General features: G+C 44.0%; 1 protein-coding gene across 1 annotated transcript in view; it reads left to right on the top strand.

The window, feature by feature from the left end:
• Positions 1-24101, top strand: part of LOC137546515 (uncharacterized) — a 65548-nt gene that overhangs the window by 5226 nt on the left and 36221 nt on the right. The window contains exons 2-7 of the mRNA XM_068269070.1: positions 8595-8778; positions 9896-10056; positions 10647-10806; positions 19856-20026; positions 20984-21075; positions 23798-23955. Of these exons, the coding sequence (XP_068125171.1) occupies positions 8602-8778; positions 9896-10056; positions 10647-10806; positions 19856-20026; positions 20984-21075; positions 23798-23955 (919 nt within the window). The 5' untranslated portion in view covers positions 8595-8601. The remainder of the gene's footprint in view (positions 1-8594; positions 8779-9895; positions 10057-10646; positions 10807-19855; positions 20027-20983; positions 21076-23797; positions 23956-24101) is intronic.

Here is a 24101-nt window from a genome sequence, read left to right as displayed (position 1 = left end):
GTCGTATCAGCGCACGCGTTGTGCGCTGATCACAGAGAAAGTTCTGCAATCGTTACAATTGGGCTCCCGGATTTGTCTGTGTTTTCTCCTCCCTTGCCACTCTACATTATAATTAATGTATTCATGTAATTAAGGAGTCAGGAAATTTGGGTGGAGGGCGAAACCAAAAAACGGCTCACCCTGCTCCTGCAAAAGTCTTGGCAGCAGGGCCGGATTTGGACTTCCCAGTGCCCTAGGCCAGGTACCACCTACCGCCCCCCACCACACACACACACACACACACACACACACACACACACACACACACACACACACACACACACACACACACACACACACACACACACACACACACACACACACACACACACACACACACACACACACACACACACACACACACACACACACACACACACACACACACACACACACACTATCATTCTGTCCAACACCCTGACTAGCGATCTCTTGTTTGCAGGAGGAAATGCCTGTTTTAGTGACTCGTGTATATGTATGAATGTTTTCTCTGAAGAATATTGAATGATTGTTTTTCCTGTCAGAGCAGTGAATCCCTAATGCCTGTTACGCACCAGATAGATGGGTTGAATCGATTTTCCGATCACTTATACAAAGTCGATTAGAAAAATGATCAGAAATCAGATTGGGCCTGTCAGAAATAATTGATTCGACCCGTCTTCCTGATGGGAAATTGCAGGGTGTGTACCAGGCATGAAGTAGCAGAGCAGTTCATCTCCCTATCTGCTCTTCTGTGATCACAGATCTGTTGCATTTATTTTATATTATTATTTGTACTGATTCTTTCACAGGTTTTTTTTTTTTTTAATTTTAATCTGTTTGCCAACACGGTACAAATATATGTTTTTTTAATTTTTAGTATGTGTTATTACTTTTGGTATATAAAACAGAATGTAACAATACAAAAGTATACAACAGTACATTTGCAATTATAATTATAGAGAAGTTGTCTATCTCATACTACTGCAGTACTGCTGCCTTTAAAATGAGCCAGCAAGGGGTTAAGATTTAGCTTGGAAGGGGCTGTCATAAATCTCTCTAAGGAAAAAATAAAACTTATCTTTCTGTTTAAGATTTACAATCCAGGGGGAGAGAAGAGAAGGAATGGCTCAAGTCATTAACAGTCTGACCAGCAATACATTGTTTAGCCCAGCTTGAGTTGTAAAGTGGAAATAATTCTGTTAAAATGTTTACCTTACTGGATCAGAAATTGTGTCTACAACCAGAGTCACAGACTGCCCAGCAAGCACATGGTGATCCAGGTTTCTCTACACCTCTGGCATTAAACTGAAGCTTGTATGTTCAGGAGATAGCACTGTCTCATCGCACACCAAGAAGTAAGGAAAATATACAGAGCTCTGGAATTCTGACTGTGTGTGCAGCAAAGCCGGGGCGGCTTCGGAGCAGGAGAAATGATTTATTTTGACATGCAGCCTCTTATCTCTCTCAGGTCCTGTCTCCCTTTTATCCTTCTGATTTTTTACCGCCCTAGGCCATGGCCTTTGTGGCCTTTCCAGAAATCCAGCCCTGCTTGGCGGCGTTAATTACTCCTACCCCTCCAGGCCGCCATGGACTCTAGGGGGAAATATGTAATACGGCTTCCAGCTATTGCTGTTTTTTACAGTAATTTGGGCGCCGTCTTTGCCTGGAAGAAGCCGCTAAGCGGCAAATCAAGAAGGTGTCTAATGAGAGTGATGCTCACTACCCTCCTCTCCACCTTGGGTGTCTTTACTTCTTAGCACTGCAGTTTTCTCCACTCAAGCCGCCTTTATAACCCACTCTGCTTTCTTTCAGGTGACAGTTTTGTTGGTAATTGGCCTCCTTTTTTTACACTCTTGGCACATGGTCACTTTTTATATATCCCATTGTTTACAATGCATTTGTACTTAATCACTGATTTCTGTGTTGGTAACACGTGTTTGTTCACACCTGTGATCATTTATGATTCATTGCACATTTTATACAATTAAAGGGACTCCGAGCTCTGAAAAAAAAGGAAAGTTGTACTCACCAGGGGCTTTTTCCAGCCCAGAGCTGGTCGGGAGGTCCCACGCCGGCGTCCTGGCTCCTCTCCTTCTCCCCGCTCCGGAATGGCTGGCAGGCCGCAGCCCGGGCGACACTCTCCCGAGTGTCGGGCTGCTTCTTCCGCATATGATGCGGATTACGTCACACGCCGGCCGCCTCGCGTCATCACGGCGGCCGGCGTGAAAGTACTGTGCATGCGCGCTTTGTTCGCGCATGCGCAGTACTTTCACGCCGGCCGCCGTGATGACGCGAGGCGGCCGGCGTGTGACGTAATCCGCGTCATATGCGGAAGAAGCAGCCCGACACTCGGGAGAGTGTCGCCTGGGCTGCGGCCTGCCAGCCATTCCGGAGCGGGGAGAAGGAGAGGAGCCAGGACGCCGGCGTGGGACCTCCCGACCAGCACTGGGCTGGAAAAAGCCCCTGGTGAGTACAACTTTCCTTTTTTTTCAGAGCTCGGAGTCCCTTTAAATTAACTCTATTAGGATTTTTTTTAAGTTTGCTGGATTACATTTATAGGGTTCTATTCACAAAGCATTACCGCATTCGATAATGCTCAAAACAGCTGATTTTACCGATCACCTTACCAAGTTAGAAATTCACTAAACCTATCACCGCTAGTGAGGTAAAATACCGACTTGTGCAGTAATAAACTCAGGAACTGTCAAGAAATGTCAATTCACAATGATTTCCGCATTTTATTTACTGGCCAAAAGTGTTCAATATTTTTCTCTAGCTCACAGCAGCCGATAACTCGTACTCCCCATGCTGTCTGTGTGCGGTGGATTTGACAGACATCCTTTGTGGAGAGCCAGGCAGCAATAGGGAGAACCACACAGCCTGCTTCTCACGCTGATTGGATGCGATGGGTATCGGATGAGTCTTTCAGTGTATCAAATCAGAGGAAGCTGACAATTCTGAGGGCTTTCCTGCATCCCTTTAGATGTGTAAATCTGTATTGTAGCATACAGTAGAGCTCCCCCTGGTGGCTGCAGCACATCTAAAGGGATAACTGACATGCACAGTAAATAAACCCTCAGAATGATACACGCAGCTCCCTGCCTGCCCGCTGCCCTGCTACACTCTGGTAAGTGACACTTACTGAGCAGAGCTTAGTGAATTGAGGCATGTTTGTTTGGTAAATTACCGATCGGCCTCATGTGGGAAAACTTTAGTGAATCTGGAAAAAAAAGTGTAAAATACTGCATGAGGTATTTTACCGTCCACCAGGGGCGCCTCTAGCCATCTTGGCACTCCAGGCAAGAAAACCTGTGGTGCCCCCCCCCCCCCCCCATGGTGCCCCGACACGCTCCTCCATCCTCCCCCTTGTGGTGCCTTCCTATGAAAATAATTGTGATGCGGCTGCGTTTCACTGGAAAATAATCGTAATGCAGCACCCTATCCTGCTCTGCCTGCCACAGACTCCGTGGGCTGCGGCCGACAGGTGAACTGGTGCTGCGTCTATCAGACGGCACGAGCCAGTTTACCAACTGGAACCAACTGGGAGAACACACTATCTGGCTAGGGGGTGGCCCAGTCCGCCCCCCCCCCCCCCCCCCCCCGCACACGTCGCTCCAGGTGGCAGCCTGTATGGCCTGGCGGATCATGTGTTCCTGATTCCAGAACACTTTTTCACACACATTATCGGATATTCAGATATGTTACCGCCTGTCAGGATAGTACTGGAGTGGGTATATCATGACATTGAAGGGTTGACATAGTCAAATGGAATAATAGTTTAGTAATTCATAACCCATTCTTAAAATAAGCACGGTGTGTTGGTAGTGTAAGAGAAGTAGAATGGAGGGAGAAAGGGTGGTAGAAGGTCAGAATTGATGACATGCATGAACAGATAGATATGAGCAGAATAGAGACGTACTGGATAGCACTATTGTACAGTATTATAGTGCTGAGTCCTAGGTTTGAACATTGGTTAGGGCAAAATCTGCATGGAGTTATTATCTTCCCCAGTAATTCATTTAGGCACTTCATATTCCCCAACATCCCTAAAACACACTAACAAGTCAACTGGTTTCCCCCAAAACAATCCTATATTGAAAATATTAGACTTTAACTATGGTAGGGATTAGATTATGAGCTCCTCTGAGGACAGTCAGTGACATGACTATGTACTCTGTAAAGTGCTGCAGAAGATGTCACTGCTATATAAATATACAGTATAATAATAATATGGTAGGACATTAGACCATGATAGGATTAGACTGTTAGCTCCTCTGAGGACAGTCTGTGATATGACTACGTACTCTGTAATGTGCTGCAGAAGATGTCAGTGCTATATAAATACATAATAATAATATGGTAGGACATTAGACTATGACTATGGTAGGATTAGATTGTGAGCCCCTCTGAGGACAGTCAGTGACATGACTATGTACTCTGTAAAGTGCTGCAGGAGATGTCAGTGCTATATAAATACATAATAATAATTTGGCAGGACATTAGACTATGACTACGGTAGGATTCGATTGTGAGCTCCTCTGAGGACAGTCAGTGACATGGCTATGTACTCTGTAAAGTGCTGCAGGAGATGTCAGTACTATAGAAATACTTAATTATCACTTGTATATGAACAATTATGCATTATTGTACCTTTGTAAGATCCTTATAAACCACTGGGAGATCTACATTTACCAGCATTTCTTTGTGAAGATGAACTATAATTCTATACATGACACATACATAATCACAGTAGGACATGCTGGTACCTGTAGTTCTCCAGTATGCAGTCTATGATTTGGTCAAGGAATAGGCAGCCTGAGCAGCACCTTATACAGCAAGTCACTTTATTCACATCCTGATGACCTGGTCTCCCGCTGTGCTCCCCCTCCCTGAGCTGCAGCCAGAATTTAACCTTTTGTGTGCTCAATCAGTGACTAAAGCTGTTAATTTATCTAGTTGTCCTGCTATTCACACAGCACCTTATCAGTCTGGAAGCCATCACATTCAGGTGATCGGATCTGGTGAGGAAATACAAATGTCCCTAGTGCTGCAAAGGACAAACGTAAAGTAACTGTCTGGGGATTGATGTTCTATCTCTAGCATGGAGCTCTGCACTCCTGACATGTCTTGCATGCCTTGTTATTACAAGCTCTTCTGCTGTGTTTACTTTTCCTCTCTGGCACAGGGAGGGGCGGGACAGTAGAAGTACACAGCGTCTGGAACCGGCCCGCGGCACGCCTGCGTATACGGTTCCCGACTGCGGGTTTGACCAGATCGAGAGGGGAAGCAGCCTTAGTCAAGCTAAAACAAGGCTGGGACCCCTCAGAACACCTCTCACTGCCACCACTAGTGGTTCGCTAGACACTTCCACTCTGCTGTCGAGTCCTCAGCGCGCACTCCGCGTTTTCGTATTCGGGTCAGCTTTGCGCTTAGGCCGAATACGGGAAAGCCACGCACCCACACACACATACAGTTGCAATCTTACACTGTAGTGAAGCAAAACCACAACAGTCGTTCCGAACGATACTGTTAGCCACTCAGCTGTTGAGCTACTCGCACTGGCGTTTTCGTACGTTGGGTCAGCTGCGCGCTTTAGGCCAACGTAAGACTAACACCCCACACACAATGCAATTACAATCTTATACGGTAGTGTCGCCCAATCATACAATCAGGCACAGACTTATACACACTTCAATCTCTTCTAGGCTATGAGTGTTAGTTTAGTACAGCAGAAGTCAAGCTTATTAAATAATAATTTAATATTCCAGGAAAATGGAAGTGGAACAATGCAGAACAGAAGATATACAAAAGATTACAAAAAACAAAATAAAAAGTTACAAAGATAAACAAAAACAAAAATACACACAAAGCGATTTTGCTTACCAAAATAAACAGGGAAATAAACGTACCAGCGTATCGATCTGGCGTTGTTGCGGGAGTACGCACTTCTGGTCAGGAACCAGGTTAGTTCTAGCCGTGTGAGCTACCTCCAAGAACTACAAATTGTGGTTATCCTATCTGCTGTTTTATACTGTGAGATACGCCTGGAGGCTGCAACTTCCTTGGGGAGGAACTAGTTTTTAATTAAATCTCAGACATATTCCATTTCCAGGTAAAAGTCTATACATCAAAAGATTGTGAAGTGTGGCTTTCAACTCCAGGTGGAAACTTGATTAAGGCTTTTTCCTGTCTCCGTTTTTAAAGTCTGCAGAGATTTCCACCCCCTTCCCATAGATGTGATTTACAGGGTATAGTTTTCACCTCCACCAATAATTCAATTTCCTCACAATGAAATAGTGTTTAAGACACATGTCAACTTTTGGTGCAGCGACTCTTCCTGACTTAGTCTAGAGTTCTTAACTTCCTCAACAGAAGTGTAAATGTTTCAAGTGTCAAGGACTTCAACACTTCACTTCTGCCATTGTCTGATTACCCAAGCTCTATTCACTGAAGTCCTTTTTAGATGCAAATGTAGGTCTAGTGACCCACCCACACAATCACATGAACAGTCCATGAATCTAGCCTGCATATCTACACCTTTGACATACCACAGCAGATATAAAAATGGGAAAAGGAAAATATATTACTGTATTATTCTTAACAGCATCAGCACCCCAATATATCACCACACACAGATCAGGAGATCTCCAGATAACAATGAATAGGGGACTTGGTGCAAATCTCTGTCTACAAAACTGGTTATCCAGTGGCTCAGCCAACAGTTGCAGTCATCAGAACCCTTGTGCACAGAATAGAAAGTTTTTCTCCGAACCCTTAATTTTCAGCAAAATAAACTTTTTTTTCCCTGGAATGCGCTTCCCAGACTGCTCAGCGCCCTAGGCAGTTTGCTGGACTGTCAGTCTTTAGAAGCGCCTCTGCCGTCCACAATGATTTTACCGAAGTGCCCATTGTAAATAGAGCTTATTATGTGCAATACTTCATGGCATTTAGGCACCCTCACCTACAGGTTTTTAATGGTGTTTTATACTGTGTATTTGTTATCTGTGTTTTTCAATGTATTAATAAAAGCTTATTCTGATATTATTATGGGATGCGGTGCGGCTCATGGGATCTACTTTTCTTGTTGTGTGAATCTTATAAACACAATCCTAAACCTTGTGGAAAGTATTCCCAGAAGAGTTGAAGCTGTTATAGTTTCAAAAGTGGGCCATCACCATATTCAAGCCTATGGATTAAGAAAGTTTATGTATACGTGTATATTTCCAAATACTTTTGGCAATATAATGTATATGAGTCATTCTGTATATCTGTGGTAAATAGAGGTTTGCAAATAATTTCCTGTGATGTAAACAAACTATGTAGGAAGTGCACAAAAAGGGAAATTTTTTTATTATATCTCAAAATAGGAGCTTATAGCAAACCTGAAGCATGGTAGAAAAAAAACTTCTGAAGCACTGGCATCCTCAAGTTCTTCTGAAGACATCCATAGTGCGCATGCGTGAGCCCGGACTAGTGCGTGTGCAGTATGTATCCACTGATCTTTAGAAATATTCAGGGATGTGAATATTTCCTAAACTTGCACATGTAGTCCCAAAGAGTTTGAATAGAGGTAATCCATAATACGGTAGGCAGTATTAGAAGACATAAGGATATATACCAGCAGGGGAGAAAAAGCTGCTCTGTACAATGAAAACCCTGCTTGGCTGGGCAAGGTAGGGTAAGAAAGCTAAAATCTATACCAGGGAAACCTCTATAGAGAACAGGGATGTGCAGCAATATTTTTCTAACACTAGTCTGCAGCAGATCACAATTAGGTCTGGTAGTTGGTAGCAATGCACATTGATTGGACATGTACTGTTACTACTTTTGACAGTCAATAATGGGACTAGCGATTTGTTAGTCCATTCAAGTTGATGAACTCCAGATTGCCACTGCAGAGTAATTCTGGTACAGATATCAAAGCACTGATCACTACCATAAAACAATCTGATTGCCCTTTTATCATCATAGGAATATTGCACCATGTAGGCCATAAGTTAAAGTGTAATATTTACATAAGGCGGCATATTCATTTTAAACAGTAAATGTCCATGAACAGCAAAAGTTTCACAACCTCAAAAGTCATTTCTTGGTCAAAGTATTTGAAGCCCATACCAAATAATTGGAACGGATGATTCCCCCTGTGTGTTTGTGTGTGTGTGTGTGTGTTTGTTTGTGTGTTTGTTTGTTTGTTTTTAGTCCCACATCTTATGCAGGCAAGAGCCAATGCAGCAACAACTCTTCTGTATACCTGAGCTGGTCTATCTATGGCAGGCTTGGCTGATGCAAATGTATATGTGCTATGCCACATCACCTTTCAGAAATTAACTATATTGTATAGTTGGTCTTTACATATTTTATTGCAGTACGAGCCTTTAGATTACCCATAACAGTGATATGATGAACACATTGTCCATGATAGCATTGTACTTCCATCTCTTCTGTCTTTATTACTTTCCTATCATGGCACGTTCAGTTTAAGTGACATGTATATATCAGCTAATATATTAAATGTGATGAATTATTAATTGCTGAGCTAAGACTTTATGCGTGCCTTATTTTTATTCTTGCAGCCTAAGCATGAAGCTACTTACATTGTATCTGGGAGCAGCCAACATACTGGTCCCATGCATGATTTTAATAAATGCCTCAGATTGTCTGGGACAAGAATACCCCTTCTTGGATCCATCACTGCCATGGGATGTTCGAGTGAAGGATTTGATAGATCGCCTTACTCTTGATGAGATGGTACTTCAGGTAACAGTTTGTTTAATATATTTTAAGCTGATTTCAGCTTAATTTGGAGCCTATTCATACAGACAGCTTGACGGATATTTGCATTGATATTAAGGCCAACAAAGATAACCTGAACAGAACCACAGAGAAGGGAGCTAGGAGTGCCAGGAGGAATTGGCTAAAGTCTGGAAGGCAGTCTCACATGTGCTATGCTTTGGAGTGAGATAAGTCCTTCATACAGAAAGCTAGATGGATGTTTATGTTGCAGAGGTGAAAAAAAAACTAATGAAATAAATGATTGTATCTATCTTCCTTCTCCTAAAAATGACTTTTTAAGAAATTCCACAGTTCTATTTTATGTTTAAATATACTTTTTAAGTTTAAACTGTTTAATTGTTTTTGCTCAATGACACATTCCTTGAAGTATGCCAGAGCTAAAATCTATGAACTATTCACCCTTTTTATCTCTTTATTGCTCTCAGAAGCCATTTTCTACTAGGAAAGTGTTTTTATTGCTGTTTTTATTGTAGTCACTTCCTGTCAGGACTGAGTCGGCCACTTACATACCTGATATTTAACCCTTTCAGGCAGAGAAAGAAAAAAAGGAACAGAGCCTAGTTATTTGTGTGCTAAGCACTGTACATACACATGTCTATCTCCATGTCACATGTCACTTCGGGTATCCTTTAAGTTCACATAGAGATTGCCATCCTGATTCAGCCACCAGAATGATGACTTGATACAGAACGCTATGCTAGAACACTTTTGAAATTAATGCTTCAATGGAAACATGCATTTAGGAGGTGACTCGCACTGAAACACTACCTACAATAGTTTCCTTGTGCTTGGTAACCACACCGCTGAATGCCTGTAATGACTGCCCATATGTACCATACTGCCCATATGTACTATAGCTAACCATCCTATAAATCGCTATGGTACTCACCTTCACTTCAGTAGTTCATAGTTTCTCAACAGGAAAACCTCCAGGAAATCCACTCATGTTACTGTGGCTTTGGGCTCAGTAAAGGTTTAAGGTTATTGTTAGGCACAGAGTATGAGTAAACCACCACACTCTCTTATGTTGACATATAAATACATTTCTTATATTTGCTGATGAATTTGTATTAAATCTCAGATGGCAAGAGGTGGTGCACTGAAAAATGGCCCTGCTCCAGCCATCCCCCGTCTGGGGGTGAAACCTTATTCTTGGAACACAGAGTGTCTCAGAGGGGATGTCCAGGCTCCAGGTTGGGCCACTTCTTATCCACAAGCCCTGGGACTGGCGGCATCATTCAGGTATTTCCGTAGTACAAAATAGAGCTCAAAGAAAAAACAAACCAATGAACAACCTTTTGAGATGTGATTTATCAATAGTATAAAATGTTTAAAACAAAATTGAAAGGTTGCAGTTGTTGCCCATTGCCAAGACTATTCAAACTGCTTCAATACTCTTCACAGTTATGCAAACACTCACTCTTTGGTGATGCATCCTGCTGACAGAATAGCAATGGTTATGTGTAACGGGCACAGCAATCCATACGGATGTCACCTATCAGGATCCGGTCCCTCGGGCATCATTGCTGGGCCAACACACTACAGATCCGAAGTCAACTGTATAGCCGATGACACATTATTTTGCTATGTGGGGAGGGCAGACAGAGTGGCGCTTGTGTGACGTCCCCCGGTGGGCGTAGCAAATGGAATTGGCCATTGCATGGCCAAGTTGATCTGCCTGGCGGATCGCATGCAGGGGAGGGGTTTGGGGGCTACTGTACACACGCTGTATTATCCGCTTAGGTGGTCATTATCGCCCCCCTCAGCCGACTTTAATCAAGTGTGTGTATGGAGCTTTAATGCAAACCTTCAAATCCTTTATTTTTTTACAGCCCAGAGCTGGTAGCCAGAGTGGCTAATGCTACTGCTACTGAAGTGAGAGCCAAACATAACTACTTCATGTCTGTTGGGAACTATGATGACCACACTGGTCTAAGCTGCTTCAGTCCTGTGATAAATATCATGCGGCATCCCCTATGGGGAAGAAATCAGGTGAGTTAATTAGCATGTGATGTATTACTATATCAACATACAAGAAAGGGGCAATTCCTCAAATAATTAAAATACTGACTTGTTCACACTATATGCCACGCACCGCGGCCCTTATTCAGTTCACTTTTTCTCCTGAGTTTTCTCCTAGAAAATAATTTTCATCTTCTCTTTAAAATAATGATTCAACACTTTGCAATTGAAAAAGTATCAAATAAGTAACAATAGGTGAAAAAGTACTATCAAAATTATTTTGAGCATTTTCTTGCTGGCTGGTGGCTTAAAAGGAATTTTATTAACAAGTAGAGATGGCTCGAACCTCCGATTTTAGGTTTGCGAACCTCAAACGCGAACCTCCGCAAAAAGTTCGGTTCGTGCGAACTTTTCAAACTGCAATAGACTTCAATGGGAAGGCGAACTTTGAAAACTAGAAACATTTTATGCTGGCCACAAAAGTGATGGAAAAGATGTTTCAAGGGGTCTAACACCTGAGTTTTTTCAGTGACTACTGGGTTCATGGTGGCATCTTTAAGAAGGGGACCCCAGATGCCCACCCCCCTCCAAAGAAAAATGAGTATAGGGCTACAAAGTACCCCTTACCCATTTCCACAAAGGGTTAAATGAAATAAAAACACTACAAAGAAAAAAGTCCTTTAATTTTATTAATTAACCAGAAATACTTACCTGTACCTTTAAGAAAAAGTTCCCACACCAATATCCTCGGAAAAGGTCCCACGCTATAATCTGTTATGTCCCACGACAACAGTATCCTCTATCTTGGGATCTTCAGAAATACTTAGCTGTACCTTTAAGAAAAAATTCCCATGCCAATATCCTCGGAAATGTCCCATGACTACAGTATCCTCTTATCTTGCAATCTTCAATTAAGTTGATTGAAGACCTCCACCGCCCCTCACATAGCAGAGAATGTGTCCTGGGGGACGCATAGCTGCCGGATCCCGCTGTCCTCCCCGCCTCCTCATCTCTCACCCTCACCTAGCCTGGCACCCGGTGCACCCATGGGTGCACCAGTTGCTAGGCTAGGTGAGGGGTGACAGGTGAAGGCAGAAGAGACAGCGGGAGCCGGCAGCTATGGGTTCTGCACAGGACGCATTCTAAGCTATACTAACCAGTTTATGCATGAGCCGGTTCTTTTAAATGAATCGGCTCTTTTTAATGAATCAAATAAATCGGCTCCCTAACTTTTTCCTTTGAAACTTTAAAATCGATTTTTCTCAAAAAGTATAAGGTCTCTTTGAAAAATGTCCTCTTGTTCCCACTGTTCTTTTTCTTAACATTGCCAGCAAATTTGGTGTTTCTATCTTTTGAGGGGATTTTGCTATTAACCGCTAAAGTCGGCGCGCGTTTAATTTTCCCAAGGTCAGAAGTAGAATTTTAAAATCGATTTTTCTCAAAAACTGTAAGGTCTTTTTGAAAAAAAAAGTTTCCCCTTGAAGTCACCGTCTCCCTCTACATACTCTGCAAATTTGGTGCTTCTACTATGTAAGGGGACTTTGCTATTAACCGCTAAATTTGGCGGGCATTAACCACTTGAGGACCGTGGGCTTTACCCCCCTTAAAGAGAACCCGAGGTGGGTTTGAAGAATATTATCTGCATACAGAGGCTGGATCTGCCTATACAGCCCAGCCTCTGTTGCTATCCCAAACCCCCCTAAGGTCCCATTGCACTCTGCAATCCCTCATAAATCACAGCCACGCTGCTGACAAACAGCTTGTGAGAGCTGGCTGTGTTTATCTCTATAGTGTCAGTCTGCTGCTCTCCCCACCTCCTGCAGAACTCCAGTCCCCGCCTGCATCCCTTCCCTCCCTGCTGATTGGAGGGAAGGGACGGGGGCAGGGACCGGAGCTATGCAGGAGGCGGGGGAGCAGCTGAGACTGACACTACAGACGTAAACACAGCCTCACAGCATGGCTGTGATTTATGAGGGATTGCAGAGTGCAGGGGGACCTTAGTGGGGTTTGGGATAGCAACAGAGGCTGGGCTGTATAGGCAGATCCAGCCTCTGTATGCAGATAACATTCTTTAAACACACCTCGGGTTCTCTTTAAGGACCAAACCCTTTTTTTCTATTCAGACCACTGCAGCTTTCACGGTTTATTGCTCGCTCATACAACCTACCACCTAAATGAATTTTGGCTCCTTTTCTTGTCACTAATAAAGCTTTCTTTTTGTGCTATTTGATTGCTGCTGCGATTTTTACTTTTTATTATATTCATCAAAAAAGACATGAATTTTGTCAAAAAAATGATTTTTTTTTTTACTTTCTGTGCTGACATTTTTCAAATAAAGTAAAATTTCTGTATACATGCAGCACGAAAAATGTGGACAAACATGTTTTTAATTAAAAAAAACCCATTCAGCCTATATTGATTGGTTTGGGTAAAAGTTATAGCGTTTACAAACTATGGTGCAAAAAGTGATTTTTCCAATTTTGAAGCATCTATGACTTTTCTGACCACCTGTCATGTTTCATGAGAGGCTAGAATTCCAGGATAGTATAAATACCCCCCAAATGACCCCATTTTGGAAAGAAGACATCCCAAAGTATTCACTGAGAGGCATGGTGAGTTCATAGAAGATTTTATTTTTTGTCACAAGTTAGCGGAAAATGACACTTTGTGACAAAAAAGAAAAAAAAAAGTTTCCATTTCTGCTAACTTGCGACAAAAAAAATGAAATCTGCCACGGACTCACTATGCTCCTCTCTGAATACCTTGAAGTGTCTACTTTCCAAAATGGGGTAATTTGTGGGGTGTGTTTAGTGTCCTGGCATTTTGGGGGGTGCCTAATTGTAAGCACCCCTGTAAAGCCTAAAGGCGCTCATTGGACTTTGGGCCCCTTAGCGCAGTTAGGCTGCAAAAAAGTGCCACACATGTGGTATTGCTGTACTCAGGAGAAGTAGTATAATGTGTTTTGGGGTGTATTTTTACACATACCCATGCTGGGTGGGAGAAATATCTCTGTAAATGACAATTGTTTGATTTTTTTTTTTTTACACACAATTGTCCATTTACATAGATCTTTCTCGAACTCAGCATGGGTATGTGTAAAAATACACCCCAAAACACATTATACTACTTCTCCTGAGTACGGCGATACCACATGTGTGGCACTTTTTTGCACCCTAACTGCGCTAAGGGGCCCAAAGTCCAATGAGTGCCTTTAGGATTTCACAGGTCATTTTTGTTTCAAGACTACTACTCACGGTTTAGGGCCCCTAAAATGCCAGGGCAGTATAGGAACCCCACTAATGACCCCATTTTAGAAAGAAGACACCCCAAGGTATTCCGTTAGGAGTATGGTGAGTTCATAGAAGATTTTATTTTTTGTCACAAGTTAGCGGAAATTGATTTTAATTGTTTTTTTTTTCACAAAGTGTCATTTTCCGCTAACTTGTGACAAAAAATAAAATCTTCTATGAACTCGCCATACTCCTAACGGAATACCTTTGGGTGTCTTCTTTCTAGAATGGGGTCATTTGTGGGGTTCCTATACTGCCCTGGCATTTTAGGGGCCCTAAACCGTGAGGAGTAGTCTTGAAACCAAATGTCACAAAATGACCTGTGAAATCCTAAAGGTACTCATTGGTGTGTATTTTTACACATACCCATGCTGGGTGGGAGAAATATCTCTGTAAATGACAATTGTTTTTTTTTTTTTTTTTTTAAACACAATTGTCCATTTACATAGAGATTTCTCCCACTCAGCATGGGTATGTGTAAAAATACACCCCAAAACACATTATACTACTTCTCCTGAGTACGGCGGTACCACATGTGTGACACTTATTTGCAGCCTAGGTGCGCTAATGGGCCCAACGTCCTATTCACAGGTCATTTTGAGGCATTTGTTTTCTAGACTACTCCTCACGGTTTAGGGTCCCTAAAATACTGTGGCAGTATGGGAACCCCGCAAGTGATCCCATTTTATAAAGAAGACACCCCAAGGTATTCCGTTAGGTGTATGGCGAGTTCATAGAAGATTTTATTTTTTGTCACAAGTTAGTGAAAAATGACACTTTGTGAAAAAAAAAACAATAAAAATCAATTTCCGCTAACTTTTGACAAGTAATAAAATTTTCTATGAACTCGTCATACACCTAACAGAATACCTTGGGGTGTCTTTTTTCTAAAATGGGGTCACTTGTGGGGTTCCTATACTGCCCTGGCATTTTACGGGCTCAAAACCGTGAGTAGTCTGGAAACCAAATGTCTCAAAATGACTGTTCAGGGGTATAAGCATCTGCAAATTTTGATGACAGGTGGTCTATGAAGGGGCGAATTTTGTGGAACCGGTCATAAGCAGGATGGCCTTTTAGATGACAGGTTGTATTGGGCCTGATCTGATGGATAGGAGTGCTAGGGGGTGACAGGAGGTGATTGATGGGTGTCTCAAGGTGTGATTAGAGGGGGGAATAGATGCAAGCAATGCACTGGCGAGGTGATCAGGGCTGGGGTCTGAGGGTGTGGGCGGGTGATTGAGTGCCCTAGGGGCAGATAGGGGTCTAATCTGATGGGTAGCAGTGACAGGGGGTAATTGATGGGTAATTAGTGGGTGTTTAGGGTAGAGAACAGATGTAAACAATGCACTTGGGAGGTGATCTGACGTCGGATCTGCGGGCGATCTATTGGTGTGGGTGATCAGATTGCCCACAAGGGACAGGTTAGGGGCTGATTGATGGGTGGCAGTGACAGGGGGTGATTGATGGGTGGCAGTGACAGGGGGTGATTGATGGGTGATTGACAGGTGATCAGTGGGTTATTACAGGGAAGAACAGATGTAAATATTGCACTGGCTAATTGATAAGGGGGGGTCTGAGGACAATCTGAGCGTGTAGGCGGGTGATTGGGTGCCCGCAAGGGGCAGATTAGGGTCTGATCTGATGGGTAACAGTGACAGGTGGTGATAGGGGGTGATTGATGGGTAATTAGTGGGTGTTTAGAGGAGAGAATAGATGTAAACGCTGCGCTTGGGTGGTGATCTGATGTCGGATCTGCGGGCGATCTATTGGTGTGGGTGGGTAATCAGATTGCCCGCAAGGGGCAGGTTAGGGGCTGATTGTTGGGTGGCAGTGACAGGGGGTGATTGATGGGTGATAGGTGATTGGCAGGTGATTGACAGGTGATCAGTGGGTTATTACAGGGAAGAACAGATGTAAATATTGCACTGGCTAATTGATAAGGGGGGGGTCTGAGGACAATCTGAGCGTGTAGGCGGGTGATTGGGTGCCCGCAAGGGGCAGATTAGGGTCTGATCTGATGGGTAACAGTGACAGGTGGTGATAGGGGGTGATTGATGGGTAATTAGTGGGTGTTTAGGGTAGAGAACAGATGTAAACAATGCATTTGGGAGGTGATCTGATGTCGAATCTGCGGGCGATCTATTGGTGTGGGTGGGTGATCAGATTGCCCGCAAGGGGCAGGTTAGGGGCTGATTGATGGGTGGTAGTGACAGGGGGTTATTGATGGGTGATTGACAGGTGATTGACAGGTGATCAGGGGGGATAGAGGCATACAGTACACAGGGGAGGGGGTCTGAGGGGGGGGGGTCTGGGGAGAATCTGAGGGGTGGCAGTGATCAGGAGGGAGCAGGGGGTAGTTTAGGGAATAAAAAAAATAGTGTCGACAGATCAGGGGGGGGGGGTCTGAGGGGTGCTGTGGGCGATCAGGGGGCAGGGGGGGGGGGGGAAATCAGTGTGCTTGGGTGCAGACTAGGGTGGCTGCAGCCTGCCCTGGTGGTCCCTCGGACACTGGGACCACCAGGGCAGGAGGCAGCCTGTATAATAGGCTTTGTATACATTACAAAGCCTATTATACAAATGGATCGGCGAAATTTCTTCCTTCCTCCGCCCGCCGGCGCTGCTAAGTGGCCGGCGAGCTGGAGGCTAAATCCCCGGCCATCGATCCCCGGCGGAGGATCGCGTCACGGATGACGCGATCGCTCCGCCCATGCCCGTACAAGGACCGCCGCCTCTCGTACATGCGGCGGTCCTTGCGGGATCCACTTTCCGGCCACCCATGTGCAGTGGGCGGTCGTTAAGTGGTTAAAGTCTATGAAAAAAATGCGAACCAAACTTTTTGGGGAAAAAGTTCTCGGTTCACCTCGAACGCGAACCACCGATGTTCGCGCGAATCGTTTCGCCAGCGAACCGTTAGGGCCATCTCTATTGACAAGGTGTAAAAATATCACCTAGGAGAAAACTCACAAGAAAAAGGTAGTTGAATAGGGGCCATTATTATTATTATTATTATTATTAATAATAATAATATTTAGTATTTATATAGCACTGACATCTTACGCAGCACTGTACAGAGTATATTGTCTTGTCATTTAACTGCCCCTCAGAGGGGCTCACAATCTAATCCCTACCATAGTCATATGTCTTTGTATCGTGTAATGTATTGTATAATAGGCTAAGGCCAATATAGGGGAAAGCCAATTAACTTATCTGTATGTTTTTGGGATGCGGGAGGAAACCGCAGTGCCCAGAGCAAACCCACGCAGACATAGCATGTTTCAGAATGAGTTTAGAATACAGCAACCCATGGCTTTCATCTATTTGCCCACTGATATGAAGGCATTGCAGTGTGAAAGGCCAACATAGGTCTTTGTTGCTGTGTTTTGGTGCATTATGTGGCTCCTCCAACCAAGGTCATTGTTATAGTAAAACACATGGCTTGTTTTGAATCCAACTTTAGTTTTTTTCAATAGGAAGAGGGTCATGTGACACATCAAACTTATTGGGAATTACCGAGAAAAACAATGGTGTGCTTGGTTTTAACGTAACTTTATTCTTTCATGAGTTAATTACAAGTTCTCTTTGTTTACAGCCATTAACATGCCACCGAGATTAACACGTGAGGAGCGGATAGACATTGTGTTGATGGGTCAGTGCAGCAGATTTCAATGCAAGACACCCTACGAGACCACCCATCTCCCATGCTACAGTTAGCAAACTGCTTGCTAAGTTTTGTGAAACTGGTTCAGTGTTGGATTTACCAAAATGTGGATGTATGAAATCTGTCACTAATGAAGAAACATCAGTGGCTGTCCTAGCTTCAATCAGCAAGAGCCCACAGTGTAGCCTCACCGCATGTCACCGGAGAGTGGCATTAGTCGAATATTCCTACAGCAAATATTAGGTACTCACAAATGGCACCCTTACAAACTCCAGCTACTGCAGCATCTCAACGAGGATGACCCAGATCGGGCAAAAAAAATTGGAACAGGACTCTCAGTTTACGCAGAAGATTTTGTTCAGTGATGAGGCAAACTTTTATGTGAATGGTGAAGTTAACAAACAAAACCACCGCTATTGGTCTGACACTAACCCACATTGGATAGATCCCTCCAAGACTGTTGGAACAAAAAAATTGATGGTATGGTGTGGTATATGGGGTACAAAGATAGTGGGGCCATTCTTCGTCAATGGAAACCTCAAGGCCACTGGATATGCGAAATTGCTACATAATGATGTGTTTCCCTCTTTATGCGCTGAAGCTGGTACATTCCCTGAGTTTTTCCAGCAATATGGTGCACCACCACATTATGGGTGTCAGGTCTGAGCGTTCCTAGATGAGCGGATTGGTCATTGTGAGCTAGTTGAATAGCCCCCAAGGTCTCCCGATCTGACCCCCTTAGATTTTTATCTTTGGGGTCATCTGAAGGCAATTGTCTATGCTGTGAAGATACGATATGTGCAGCACCTGAAACTACGGATACTGGAAGCCTGTGCTAGCATTCCTCTTGCGGTGTTGCTATCAGTGTGTCAAGAGTGGGAGAAGAGGGTTGCATTAACAATCCAACAAAATGGGCAGCACATTGAAGACCTTTTCTAAGTGGTCAGAAACTTGTAAATAACTCATGAAAGAATAAAGTTATGTTAAAACCAAGCACACCATTGTGTTTCTTGTGAAATTCCCAATAAGTTTGATGTAAGTCTGGAGCACATCTTTAACCACTTGAGGACTGCAGTGTTAACCCCCCCCCCCCCCCCCCCTAAAGACCAGGCAAATTTTCACTTAAAGAGAAACTCCAACCTAGAATTGAACTTTATCCCAATCAGTAGCTGATACCCCCCTTTACATGAGAAATGTAATGCTTTTCACAAACAGACCATCAGGGGGCGCTTTATGACTGATTTTGTGCTGAAACCTCTCCCACAAGAAGCTCTGAGTACTGCAGTACTTTTGGCAGTTTGTTACAATGTAACAATGTTCACAGACAGGAATTAGCTGTTTACAGCTGTCTCTAACAGCCAAAACAGCTAGGAGCAGCTACATAACCTGCCCACAGTAAAAATGTCACCATGTAATAAATGTCAGAATGTAAATCGGGGAAAGGAAAGATTTTACAATGAGCAAACACTTACTAAATCATTTATACATAATTATTGTAAAAATGAAGCACTTTTTTTTACTACATTATTTTCACTGGAGTTCCTCTTTAATTGGCCACTGCAGCTTTGAGGGCTCGCTGCAGGGCCGTACAACCCAGCACATGAATGATTTCCCCCCCCCCCCCCTTTTCTGCTCACCAACAGAGCTCTGTTGGTGGGGTCTGATCGCCCCCCATTTTTTTTTAACAATATTTATGTTACTGTTTATTAAATGTACTATTTTTTTAAATTTATTTCCCTATGCAAATCCCTCCCTCCCCCCAGCCAGCCAATGACGCGATTGGCTGTCATAGGATTCAGCCTATGAGAGGCAATCGCTCTCCTGTGTGCCAGGGGGACAGCTGTGTCACACGGCTGTTCCCAGTACAGCGCTGCTGCAGATCGCAGCACTGTACTACCCTAATAGACGGCGGTTTCACGGTCTAACAGTCTCAGAGACTGAAGGCGGGGTGCGGACCCCTCAAGCAGGAGATGCGCGCACAGCCTGCACACGATCTCCTGCAAAGTGCAGCCCCAGGACTTGACGCCATTTGGAGTTAGGCGGTCCTGGGGCTGCCGCCGCGGCCACGTCTTGAAGTAGTTAAAAAGCTTTGTTTCCACTTTCTAATTTTTGTCTATCAATGTGTCCCCAGGAAACCTATGGAGAAGATCCCTATCTCAGTGGAGTATTAGCTGCTGCTTTTGTGAAAGGACTGCAGGGAGACCATCCTCGCTATGTGAAGGCTAATGCAGGCTGCAAGCATTTTAGTGTACATGCTGGTCCCGAAAACATCCCAGTTTCAAGATTCAGCTTTAATGCCAAGGTATTCTATGTAATAGCTGTAAATAAGAAATGTGTGTATATATCTAAATCTATCTATCTATCTATCTATCTATCTATCTATCTATCTATCCTATATTTGTATAGCGCTTTTCTCCTATTGGACTCAAAGCGCTTGCGAGGCAGCCACTAGAGTGCACTCAGTAGGCAGTAGCAGTGTTAGGGAGTCTTGCCCAAGGATCCTTACTGAATAGGTGCTGGCTTACTGAATAGGAAGAGCCGAGATTTTAACCCTAGAGCCCTCCAACATTACACTATTCTGCCACTACTATTATAACACACACACACACGCACGCGCCCGCGCGTTAAGTGCATGCATCATGTTGAATTCACGGAGGACGCCATCCGTGCAGTTCCGCCGGGTACCAACAGTTCAATGGCCCTCCCCTCGGGCCGCTCCCGACCCCACAGCCTGGGTCGAACCCCGGTGGAACTGCACGGAGGGCGCGGATGGCGTCCTCTGTGCATTCAAACATGATGCAGGAACGTAACTTTTTCTTTGTGTATTTGGCCTCGTAAGTCCTTTAAGTTGAGCTTGTATGAAAGTCAGAACAATGTGCCTTCAGTGTTCATCCCCCCCTCCCCATCTCTCTGTGAGACGATAGAGACTAGTGTTCCTCTCTGTCCCCCTGTGCCATTTATTTACAACCAAAAATGTCCAATGCAGCTCTGCCAAAGCTCTCATTCTTCTTCAATGTGGAAGTGCCATTTGCATCAGGTGTGTGTGTGTGTGTGTGTGTGTGTGTGTGTGTGTGTGTGTGTGTGTGTGTGCGTGCGTGCGTGCGTGCGTGCGTGCGTGCGTGCGTGCGTGCGTGTGTGTGTGTATTAACGTTTATCTTTAATGTATTCAGATTTGCACGTTTGCGGATGAAGATTATTTTATTCCTGTCCATTTCTACCTGATTCTCTTGACTGAGCACATATTTTCATTCCTCTGCAGGTGGAGGAAAGGGACTGGAGGATGACATTTTTACCTCAGTTTCAGGCTTGCATTGAAGCTGGAACTTACAGTGTCATGTGTAGCTACAACAGGTAAGCACCACTGTGTACTGCTGTAGTAGAAAGCTGACAGATTTTGCTAGTTCATCCACTTATGGAAGATTCTCAGTATTACCTTTGTGCTTTAAAAAAGCACTCTCTTGAAGAGATCTATGCAAAGATGCCGCCCAGCCTTCTTACACTTTTTGCACACTATTTTGGCAGTTAGTCTAAGCAACTGTTAGGCCTAGTGCACACCAAAACCCGCTAGCAGATCCGCAAAATTCGAGCAGATTTTGAAACGCTTTTTCTTATTTTTCTGTAGCGTTTCACCTAGCATTTTGCGGTTTTGGGAAGCGTTTTTGGTGTAGCAGATTTCATATATTGTTACAGTAAAGCTGTTACTGAACAGCTACTGTAACAAAAACGCCTGCAAAACCGCTCTGAACTGCCGTTTTTCAGAGCGGTTTGCGTTTTTCCTATACTTTACATTGGAGGCAGAAATGCCTCCGCAATCCAAAATCTGCAGCAGCCCGGGAGTATGCGTTTCTGCAAAACTCCTCCCGCTCTGGTGTGCACCAGCCCATTGAAATACATTACCCAAGCGTTTCCACATCCGCAAGCAGATCGAAAAACGCTGCCGAACCGCTCTGGTGTGCACTAGGCCTTATTCAGTAAGTGTAAAGAAATACCTGTGAATCCCTCATGAGCAGATGGAACTAGTCCAAAACCTGTCAGATTTTCATTACCTGAGCACTAAGTACATGAAGAACACTCCGATTTTGAGCATCAGCTCTACTTCATATGGTTTGTGCCAGTGATGCTCGGATACCCCTTTTCAAAATCCGGATCTGATTCGGATCCGGATACCCCAATATCTGATCCGGGTCGGATATCCGAGTTCAAAATTTTCCGATCCGAATGCAAATCGGATATCCGACCACAGTATCCGGGCTATCCAGACAAATTCGGATATCCGGATAGAAAAACCGGAAGTGGCCTTTAAATTGCTTTAAAAACGTTTTTAGGGTATATGAGGCATGTAGCATCATTATTTTGTAAAGGGGAACACTAATTGATGATGTGGGGACTTAACCCCCCCCCCCCCCCCCCAAAAAAAAAAGAAAATAGCTGTAAATTAACATCAGGCCTAGGTTCCAGACAGCGTCACCCCAGACACCTCCAAAAAATTACGCAGCAATTGTGTTTTGCGTTAAATATAGGTGGTATCAGTGGCCTGTGGCACCCTGGCGGTGGGAGCTGCACAGGCAGCAGGAGCAGGGCAATGCAGCAGCAGCAGCAGGTGTAACGTGTGCCAGGAGCATGCCGGATGTGGCACGTGCCAAGTGCCAGTCACACAGCAGAGGAGAAGACACTAGTGCACACTAACTGTCACACTGGCACTGCTCACAGCACAGCAGTTCTGTAGAAAGCTAACACAGTAGTACTACTACACTAACAACTACTAGCACTGACTGCAGTACTACAGTACTAACTAAACAATAGAAGAATCTAGCTAAACAATAGAACATGCGTGACTAGATTACAGAGAGCAGATACAGGACAGGTATAGCAGTAAAGCTGGGCCTGCTAACTACAAAATAGTACAATAATCTATCTAACACAGAAGTAGTACAGTAGAGTAGGACAGGTGAGAGCACAGGTAACTAGAGACTAGAGCACAGAGCAGGGCAGGCTGCCTTGCCTAGGCACAGGGCCTAGCTGCTGGCTGCAGCTGCAGCAGCACCAGTGACAGTCTCCCTCCCTAGTCCCTAATCACACAAACTAAACTGCCTAAAATACAATCTATCTACAATACAAAGCAATACAGGTGAATATCAAGTGTTGGAGTGTAAAAATGCTTGGTGTATTGAACAATAAATGCACTTGCACAGACAGAAAGCACTGGAGCAATCTCTCAGTACAGTCAGTCAGTAAGTCGCAAGCAGGACGAGTGAGGCAACATGACGCCCGCTATTTATAGAGGGGGGGCTTGGCCAGGCTCCCCCTCTGTGATTGGCTGCAGTCAGAGGGCTGGGAGCCCTCTGAATCGCTTGTGAGGACTCGAGGTGACGTCTGACGTGTCGCTATCCGAGCAAATGACGCTATCCGAGTTCGGATAGCTAGGATATCTCCGGATAGCTGATTGCTATCCGAGTGCGCTCAGATAGCACAGCCCGGATAGCTAATACTATTCGAGCTCGGTATTCGAGCTCGAATAGTGAAAAAAGAGCTAGGATATCCAAGTATTTCGGATATCCGAGCTCGGATGAGCATCACTAGTTTGTGCCACTGCTTCCATGAGGTTGCCATTATTCTGCTTGTGAAAGGATCTGTCTAGGATGTGAAACAGTGTAGTGAAATCCAAATATGGACATTTAAATAGCTGATCCTGAAACTATAAAATGCTGAGGGGAGTGGCATAGTTTTTGTAAATGTACCAACAATTCTGATCAATAAAATTACCATTTTGATTTGTTTTGAAGGTGCACATGACTTTTTGTGTTGGACTACTGGGGTGGATTTTGACTTGGATACGACCGTTTGAATACCTTCCATCACCCAAAGTAATAAGTAAACAGCAGATGAAGGAATCCTTGTGTTTTTTTTTGTTGTTTTTGTTTTTTTAGTTGGGGTGTGGAGGTTTAATTTAGTGTAGTAATAAATTCTACATTCACAAGATGTGCGTATTCCCTAGACCCATCAGTAAATCAAGTGGCCAGCCTAGCTAAACCTGGGCATGCTGTATTTAACGTTCATACTTTTCTTCTACCAGAGTGAATGGGGTTCCAGCTTGTGCCAACAAGAAACTGCTGACTGATATCCTGCGATCAGAGTGGGGCTTTGAAGGCTATGTTGTCAGTGATGAAGGTGCAATTGAATTTATAATGATGACTCACCAGTACACCAGCAGTTTCCTGGAAACAGCAATAGGTGAGTGTACCATGCACTGTTTCAGCAGACATACACATGGCAAGCATGCAGAATTAATGGTTATACTCCATCTACTGTCTAAAGACATTCCATAAATGCATAACTTTCACAAACAAGACTGTGTTTACTTTCTTAGGCCAGATTGA

The sequence above is a fragment of the Hyperolius riggenbachi genome, chromosome 2 (genome assembly GCF_040937935.1).
Source record: "Hyperolius riggenbachi isolate aHypRig1 chromosome 2, aHypRig1.pri, whole genome shotgun sequence".
Classification (NCBI taxonomy): Eukaryota; Metazoa; Chordata; class Amphibia; order Anura; family Hyperoliidae; genus Hyperolius; species Hyperolius riggenbachi.
Note: the sequence above shows the minus strand (reverse complement) of the source record. Positions and strands in the feature narration are given on the sequence as shown.